Raw genomic sequence first — 7,849 nt, 5'->3', positions numbered from 1 at the left:
GAATATTTAGCTTGCTAGCTAAATATTCTGTTTGAAAAATAAATATTTAGTTAAATATTTAGCAAGCAAGAAAAGTTAGAAAAAATTAAATGTATAGTTTGGAAAATATTTAGTTGGCAAAATAATTTGGAGCCAAATATTTATTTAGCAAAATAAACATTTAATGTGGAGAAAAATAGCAAAAATATTTAACTTGAATCTAAATATTTACTAAATTAATATTTAATTTGGAGCTAAATAGTTAAATACTATTTAGTTTGAAAGCCATTTAGTTCAGACTTGAACATTTAGTTTCAAACTAAATATTTAGCTTCTTAACTAAATATTTAATTTGAAAGTTAAATACTTTAAGTTAAATATTTTATTTTAATTTGACATTAATGAATATAGTAATAACACTGTGAAAATATAACAGAAAAATAAACACACCCACATTTTTCCCTTTATGACAGGCTAAATAAACTAATTATTGCTTTTGTTTTATTTTTGTTTTTTACTTTGTGACTTTACGAACAGCACTCCATATGTCTTGACATGTATTGATTTATTTTACTTTAATGGATGAAATTCATTTTAAATTCACATGAAAGGCAGTTTGCAACACTTTATTTTGAAGGTTTCGAAAGTAGATTTTGAAACAGAAGCGCGTCGCTCTGCAATACAAACCGCATGATTACGCAACACGAAACCAAACATTAAATTTATTTCTAATGACAGGAAAACATGCATTGGAAATTAGTAAAATGATTAAAATAGAAAGGAATGTGTTATCTTAAACCTGTAAGATTATATTATTTGCACGCATATTTTTTTTATATTGAAAGCTTTATTTGCTGAAGTGAGTTGACGTGGAGCCGGACCAGGAAGCAGCTGCTTTACACACACTCTCTCTCTCTCTCTCACACACACACACACACACCCAAGGGAGGAAACTGCAACACGCTTTACGGAAAGGTGAGTAACCGATACCCATGCTGATGGAAACGTTTTCTCGCTTCCCAATTTCTTCAAAAGTTTCGTCTGAGTCAGTTTTTGTTTTTATTCGACGCTGTCGCTTTAAATGAAACAGCTGGGCAGGTTTAAGTGGCGCAATGAGCGCCGCTAACAAATGAAAAATATTTATCGTTACAGAAAACAAACGGTCCTCCTTTGAAAATAATAAAGACAGTAGGAGGGATTAACTCTTTTGTGAAACAAGGGGGGAAAAATCCAGTTCTTTTGAACTGAGTCAGTTTGTAACAGTCATGGTCATAATTAGTTCTCGGATCAGTTAGACGCGGAAGTGGCTCAAACTGTGTTTGTGTGCTGCAGGTTTATGTTCTGAACACCCTGCAATGTTGAAATGAAGATTGATGAAAAGGTTGTCAACTACTTTGAATCTTGCAACTCACCTGTGGACAAAGAGGGATACCTGTCCAAAAAGGTAAAGGCCAACGTTTGAAGTTTTTCAAAATAAAACCCGTTGCATATGTTTTCACGGTTTATAGATGTGACACGTTGCAAAAATACTTCTAATACTGATGTCAAAAAATACAATTTCGCAGTTGTGGTTTTTCTGTTAAATTTAAAATCACACATGAGTAAATTTGTTCGTGCCATAAGTCATAAAAAATAATGGCAGCGACCGTCAAAATGAGATGTATTCATAAGTTAGCCATGATGCTATGATTCAAATATTTGGGGGGAACTGTAATCTGCGATTTTACAGAACAAATATGAATTCAACATAACTTTTTTTTCCCCAGTTATTTGTTAATTCTTACTTTATGTGTGAATTGTGAGACAGTTATTTTTTGTTTTTAAGCATATACACTGACTGATGGCACCTTTTAAATTTCATTGTCCTTGTGACAATGACAATAAAGATTTATCTTATCTTATCTTATAAGAGCTGTGAAACTAGAAGCGCCACCTTCCTGCTCTTTGTCGTTTTCGGCAGTAGTAATTTGTCACGTGACTAAACACGTGAAATAACGTGTTTATGCCGCTGAAAAACCACCTTATCCTAGAGCAAAAACCTTTTTTTTTAATCGAAAAATCTTTTGTTTGTTTGTTTTTTTAATTTGGCATGTTTCCACTAAGACGATTTGTTTTTGTAATTTCAATTCTCTGGTTAATGGAAACGCAGCGAGTGTCTTCAAATCCCATTTTGACCAATGTTTCAACTTCGTATTTGATCCCTTTGATCTGTAAATTATTAATAAATTTTAACAGGTGGATTTATTTGACCGGTCAAGCTTGAAGTAGGAACCAACTTCAAAAACATAAAAAACGTTTTATGTTGCATTCCCCATTAAACATTAACCCAAAATAAAACATTATGAGATTTATGCATTGTACATTTTCTGTGTCTTTTTTTAAACCAGACCTTTTTAAAGACATTAAAATGTAAATGTATTCACTTCACAAATACATTTTTTAGAGGATGTTTTCTATTGCAGACTACAGAACATTATTAGGAAATCTTATTTATGTAACTTTCTATGAAATTATTATGTTTAATATTTCCACTCTTCCATCTTATTTACATTTTAATATTTGATATATTCTTTAATCAGGCAACTGGATTTTTTTTCTTCACATTTTTATTCCAAATAAACAAAGCAGGCAACCAATTTGTTAAATTTTGTAGACAAACTTTTCAGCCTCTATTTACTTTGGAAACAAGGAAATTTACAGAGTAGTTAAGCTAACAGTAACTAGATACAACTCGTCTCCAGCAACGATGTAAAATTATTAGTATCTGTAAAAGTCAAGAGTATTTTGGATTGACTCTCAGTTTGTAATTTTAAACATAAAAGTCCTAAAAATACACAAACAGTGATGCTACAGTATACTCTGCATTTTCTAGACTAAATGGGTTAAACTCCGTTTTTCAAAACAGAGATAAATGCGTCTCTGAAGACACATTGTTCTATCGCCTTCGGGCCTCGAGCTGAATTCAATCTCCAGTTCTCAGTTTTACGTGAGAAATGACTCATAAGTTTGAAATGACTCATAATGAAAAGGAGGGAAGCTGATAGTTTAGTCAGAACATGTGACAATCCTGCAGGAGTCAAACTTTTCATGGCTAAATATGGGAGCATTAACAAGAAAAATCCAAAGTAAAGATTATTTGTACAACACATTTCAACAAACAAAACAAATGAATGTACTTAACATAACAATTGGCTTCTATGATGTGAATACAAAACCACAAGAAAGCAACAAACACATTTCCTCCAATTCCATCATTAATTTGATAAAAAATCATCATAAAATACTGGAATGAAGTCTGGACTTAGTCAATGTTCCAGTTATTATTAATTAAAAGCAACTCTTAGCAAATATTTTGATTCCCTCCCCGTTAAGTTAAAAGGACGCCACGCTCGGGGCGTGCCGTGGTGGCGTAGTGGTTAGCGCGACCCGTATTTGGAGGCCTTGAGTCCTCGACGCGGCCGTCGCGGGTTCGACTCCCGGACCCGACGACATTTGCCGCATGTCTTGCCCCCTCGGCTTCCCCGTTTCCTGTCAGCCCACTATCATATAAGGGACACTAGAGCCCACAAAGAGACCCCCTGGAGGGGTAAAAAAAAAGGACGCCATGGTAAAGCATTTTTGAAATTAGAAATTTATAAATTTATTTGGCGTGGACAATCCGTAAAAGCCCCAGAACTAGTTAAATGGTTACCCATTGTAACAATTTATTGATCAGTTGTACCACATTGATCAATAAACAATTGGTACAAACAGGAGCAGTTGCAGTTTTCTGGAAGTTTGTTCCAGATTAGAGGAGCCTATAAACTGAATGCTGCTTCTCCATGTTTGGTTTTGATTCTGGGGATGCAGAGCAGACTTGAACTAGACCTATGAAGGCACTGTATTCATTTCAAATAAAGATAAATCCATGGATGAGTTTTTAAGGATCTTGTTGGGACATTTGTAGTTTAATCCTGGAAATGTTCTTCAGCTGATAGAAGACTGACTTTGTAACTGTCTTTATGTGGCTCTGAAGGTCCTGGTCCATCACTGCTCCCAGATTTGAGGCCTTTTCAGTAGTTTGTAGCTACAATGACTGTGTGCTGACTCTACATCGTTCCTGTTTTGATCTATAGATAATAACTTCAGTTTTTAAAATTCACAAGAAGCCAGTTTAATTAATACAAAACAGGAAATATATAAAGTTGTGTGTTTTGGTCCAACAACTCTTCCGTATGGCTAATAAACGCTTCAGTAAAGCTTTGTCTAGTCTTGTTTACAATGGTAGACGATGCGTATTTAGATTTGCAGATGGCCACACAAGTTTGATTTTTTTTTTTTTTCTCCGAAGAGTTTTTGCGGCGCTAGCGGCTCGTATTTTTTTGACAGTAGGCAGACAGGAAGGAGGGTGAGGAGAGGGGGGAAGACATGCGGCAAAAGTTGTCGGGACCAGGAGTCGAACCCGCGACGTCCGCGTCGAGGACTAAGGCCTCCAGACGTGGGGCGTGCTAACCCCCTGCGCCGCCACAGCACGCCCCTAGTTTGATTAATTTAAATATTTCTTATTTGAACGGGACAAAACTGGGATTTTTTGAAGTGAACGCAGAGTTAGGTTGGAAACAGAAATTAAGCCCTGGATTGAATAATGGGAGCTAAACCAAAATAACAATGGACCAAATAGGGAACCTTGGGGAATGCCACAGATCACTGAAACCTTCACATTTGAGTAGTTAGAAGGTTTAAATTGGATTAAATTCAGTTGATGCTGGACCCAGAAATACCAGCCAAAACTATTATGACCCTGATGTAAAGTCATTGTTTTGTGACCTGATTTTAACCCCATTCTACACCTCATGTAATTACAAACCAACACAATATGTGGCAATAAAAATTAAGAAAACATGTGCAACGTATCCTCTTTGCAGACTACAGATTGCTTCAAAGCAGTTGTGTAATTGAGAGATGCGTAATTTGCTCAGTAAAACCACCATGTGTCACAGGGTGAGATAAAGACTTCGTATCAGAAGCGCTGGTTCGTTCTGAAGGGAAACCTCCTCTTCTACAAGGATCGCCCGGGGGACAGGGACGTGATAGGAGTCATTGTTCTGGAGGGCTGCACCGTCCAGCTGTGCGAGTCCGAGGAGCAGTTTGCCTTCTCTCTGGTGTGGAGCGAGCCGGGACTCCGGACCTACAAGTTTTCGGCGGAGGACCAGGCGAGCCAGGAGAGCTGGATCAAGGCTCTGCTGTCGGCCAGCCACAGCTACCTGGCCCTGCTGGTGACGGACATGGAGAACAAGTACAGAGGTGAGAGATGAGGGAGAGAGGGCGACCTTTGTTCTGGCTCTGAGTCACCGATTACAGCCTCTACGTCTGTCTGGCTCCAGGCTCACTGTGGTACAGATTATACAGACTTGGTGTATAATCAAGTACTGATTCATTTAGTTATCGATTGTTCCGACTACTCCTGATAAATGCTGCTGGACGATAAATTGCCCCAAATGTTATTGCAAAATACAATAATTCTGTTGTTTTTAGACAATTTTCAACTACTAAAGTGATAATGCAAGAAACATTCTCAAAGATCAATAAACTTTAAATTAGGGATGCACGATGTATCTGCCAATATTAGTCTTTATTCTTTTAACATATTCGTATCATCCCGATGAATAAAACTGGGCCAATATTAATATCCAATATTTACTTCCATCTTGTTGCTGTTTGTTTTTTTAAAATGTGTCAACAGGGTAGAGAAGTGCAAATAATATCAGTCAATATTGGTTATCAGCCATAGCAGAAATATTGATATCTGCCCAACTTTTCAAATGAACATTTAACACTGGACCTGGAAGATATTTTAAATATCCAAAATGCATGAATAAAAAAGAAGTAACAAATAAATTAATTATGAAGTCTTTAATAAATTTTGCTGGATAATAAATTGTCCTAAATATTATTGCGATAACCAATAATATTGTGGTTTTGAGAACATTTTCAAGTAATATAATGATAATGGCATAATAATGCAAGAAAACATTTTCAAAGATTATATCACAATATATCGGCACCAACATTGGTATCGGTTGATATTGGTCTTTTTTTTTTTTTACATATTGGTATTGGCCCGATAAATAAAATATCGAAGATTGATAATTTGATCTATGTATTTATATCTATATATGCTACCTTGATGCTCTTGGGGACCCCCTGGTGGTGTGGGGACCCTAGGCAGTCGGCCCTAATGTGCGTTGGGCCGACTCTGCCTTAGCCATTGTTGTTCTTGTGGCTACGTTTGTATTTCCTGCGGAAGATGAGAAGAGCACACCTGCCCCCGCCCATCCTCAAGACGTTCTACAGAAGCACCATAGAGAGCATTCTGACCAGCTGCCTCTCTGTGTGGTGTGGAAGCTGCAGCGCCTCCGACTGGAAGAACGTGAGGAGAGTGGTGCGGACAGCAGAAAGGATCATCGGGGCCCCCCTTCCCTCCATTCAGGACATTTCATCCCAGCGCTGCGTGTCCCGAGGCCGAAACATCGTCAGTGACCCCTCACACCCCCACCATGGACTGTTCTCCCTGTTGCCCTCCGGAAAGAGGTTCTGCAGCATCCGGTGCAGGTCCACCAGGTTCCGAAACAGCTTTTTCCCACTTGCCATCAGACTGCTGAACTCTTAACTGGACTGCACTTAAAATCTGGTCTCCACTTTATACCTTGCACATGTACAGAGCTAAATAACTTATATTTTACTGTCATTCCTGCACTTTATATTCTATATTTATATTTATATTCATATTTTATACTGTATTTCATCTTATTCTGGAGTAACCTCATAACATTGAAAGCTCAAAACATTGTCCTGAGCCGTATGCAACGAAATTTCGTTCTGTATACACCCTGTGCATGCAAAATGACAATAAAGTCAGTCTAAGTTGAAGTCTAAGTCTACAAGCAGATTTTTGACTCATGGTTTTAACTATCGGACTTTTTGGAGCTCCGTTGTACTTCTGTCATATTTCAGTCCATCTTTTTTTCCTTCTCCTCTTTCGTAGATACGTTGCTGTCGCATTCCAGCCAACTCCACCGGCCGTTCACGATGCCGAACTTCCACACGTCAGCAGCGAACTTTGTGGAAGCAGGAGTCTCCAACCAAACGCTTCAGCCTTCAAACATTTTGGTGGCCAGAGTGTTTTCCAAGAAATCGCCCAAACTGCAGTCTAAGAAGAACTCGAACCTGCCGCCTGTCAGCACGCCTGCCCTGCCGATGTTGGAGCACTTGGGTTTGTCTTTAGATCCAGAGGAAGATTTCAGTAAAATGCATGAAGACTTTGGAAAGGAGGTGAAGAAGCTGATTGCTGATTGGTCCAAAAGAAGAGGCGGCGATGAACCAACTCCGGACGAAAGCCTGATAGATCTTGGATAAAGAAATTTTAAGTTCTCGGTTTTTAATCATCGTGTTAAATCATGTTTGCAACATTTCAAACCTTTTATTTCATTGGAAATGGGAAAAGTTTTGTTTAATGTACAGTACAGACCAAAAGTTTGGACACACCTTTCTAATTCAATGGGTTTTCTTTATTTTCATGACTATTTATAAGGCAATAAATCCCACTTATTAACCTGACAGGGCAGGTTGACCTATGAAGTGAAAACCATTTCAGGTGACGACCTCTTGAAGCTCATCAAGAAAATGCAGAGTGTGTGCAAAGCAGTAATCACAGCAAAAGGTTGCTACTTTGAAGAAACTAGAATATAAGGGCTATTTTCAGTTGTTTTACACTTTTTTGTTTAGTGCATATTTCCACATGTGTTATTCATAGTTTTGATGCCTTCAGTGTGAATCTACAATGTCAATAGTCATGAAAATAAAGGAAACTCATTGAATTAAAAGGTGTGTC

General features: G+C 37.7%; 1 protein-coding gene across 2 annotated transcripts; it reads left to right on the top strand.

Moving 5' to 3' along the window:
• The first annotated feature begins 816 nt into the window (after positions 1-816).
• LOC114134028 (sesquipedalian-1-like) lies at positions 817-7,533 on the top strand. 2 transcript variants are annotated; one of them, XM_028000234.1, is made up of 4 exons: positions 817-954; positions 1,312-1,423; positions 4,959-5,262; positions 7,004-7,532. In XM_028000234.1, the coding sequence occupies exons 2-4, from the start codon at positions 1,343-1,345 to the stop codon at positions 7,372-7,374; spliced, it is 756 nt and encodes a 251-aa protein (XP_027856035.1). In that variant the 5' UTR covers positions 817-954; positions 1,312-1,342; the 3' UTR covers positions 7,375-7,532. The 2 variants fall into 2 exon arrangements, with proteins under 2 accessions (XP_027856035.1, XP_027856045.1); XM_028000244.1 differs by lacking the exon at positions 817-954 and adding an exon at positions 961-1,077 and having other exon boundaries at positions 7,004-7,533.
• The last annotated feature ends 316 nt before the right edge of the window (positions 7,534-7,849 follow it).

This window comes from Xiphophorus couchianus, chromosome 2 (assembly GCF_001444195.1).
Source record: "Xiphophorus couchianus chromosome 2, X_couchianus-1.0, whole genome shotgun sequence".
NCBI classification, from domain to species: Eukaryota; Metazoa; Chordata; class Actinopteri; order Cyprinodontiformes; family Poeciliidae; genus Xiphophorus; species Xiphophorus couchianus.
Note: the sequence above shows the minus strand (reverse complement) of the source record. Positions and strands in the feature narration are given on the sequence as shown.